This window comes from Eimeria tenella, genomic scaffold (genome assembly GCF_000499545.2).
Source record: "Eimeria tenella Houghton genomic scaffold, Eth_scaff3015, whole genome shotgun sequence".
Taxonomy (NCBI): domain Eukaryota; phylum Apicomplexa; class Conoidasida; order Eucoccidiorida; family Eimeriidae; genus Eimeria; species Eimeria tenella.
This window is the reverse complement of record NW_013542887.1, coordinates 702-1,141: the sequence shown is the minus strand read 5'-3', so window position 1 is coordinate 1,141 and position 440 is coordinate 702. Positions and strand designations below refer to the sequence as shown.

The 440-nt window shown below is 60.5% G+C and overlaps 1 protein-coding gene across 1 annotated transcript in view; it reads right to left on the bottom strand.

Annotated features, from left to right (window-relative positions):
* ETH_00035670 (uncharacterized protein) overlaps nt 1-376 on the bottom strand; it is a gene marked incomplete at both ends in the record, with an annotated part of 1,593 nt that extends 1,217 nt beyond the window's left edge. The window contains one exon of the mRNA XM_013375949.1: nt 3-376. Coding sequence (XP_013231403.1) covers nt 3-376 — 374 coding nt within the window. The remainder of the gene's footprint in view (nt 1-2) is intronic.
* Nucleotides 377-440: the final 64 nt, after the last annotated feature.

The following is a 440-nucleotide window of genomic DNA, read 5'->3' as shown; positions in this document are numbered from 1 at the left end:
GCCCCCCCTGCCGCTGCTGCTGTTGCTGCAGCAACAGCTGCTGCTGCTGCAGTGCTGCGTCTATCATGATGGGAGCGCCTTGCGTCTCTGCTAAGAGCGGAGCTACTTGGTTACCATCTGCTGCTGCTGCTGCTGTCGCGGTTGCTGTTCCTGCTGCCGTTGCTGCTGTTGCTGCTGTTGTTGCTGCTGCTGCTGCTTCCTCCTTGTCTCGCCTGGCAGCAGCAAAAGCGAAGAGGGGGCCCTGTGGCTCTTCAGGTTTGCTGCTGCTCACCTGGGGCTGCATGCAGGAGGTATGTGCCGACGGGGCCTGCTGCTCCTCATGCTGCTGCTGCTGCTGCTGCTGCAGGTGCTGCTCTGTTCTCTCGTACGGTTGCATCGTCTGCTGTTGATTGTGCTGCTGACTGTTCTGCTGCTGCTCTCTAATCTGCTGCAGCAGCACG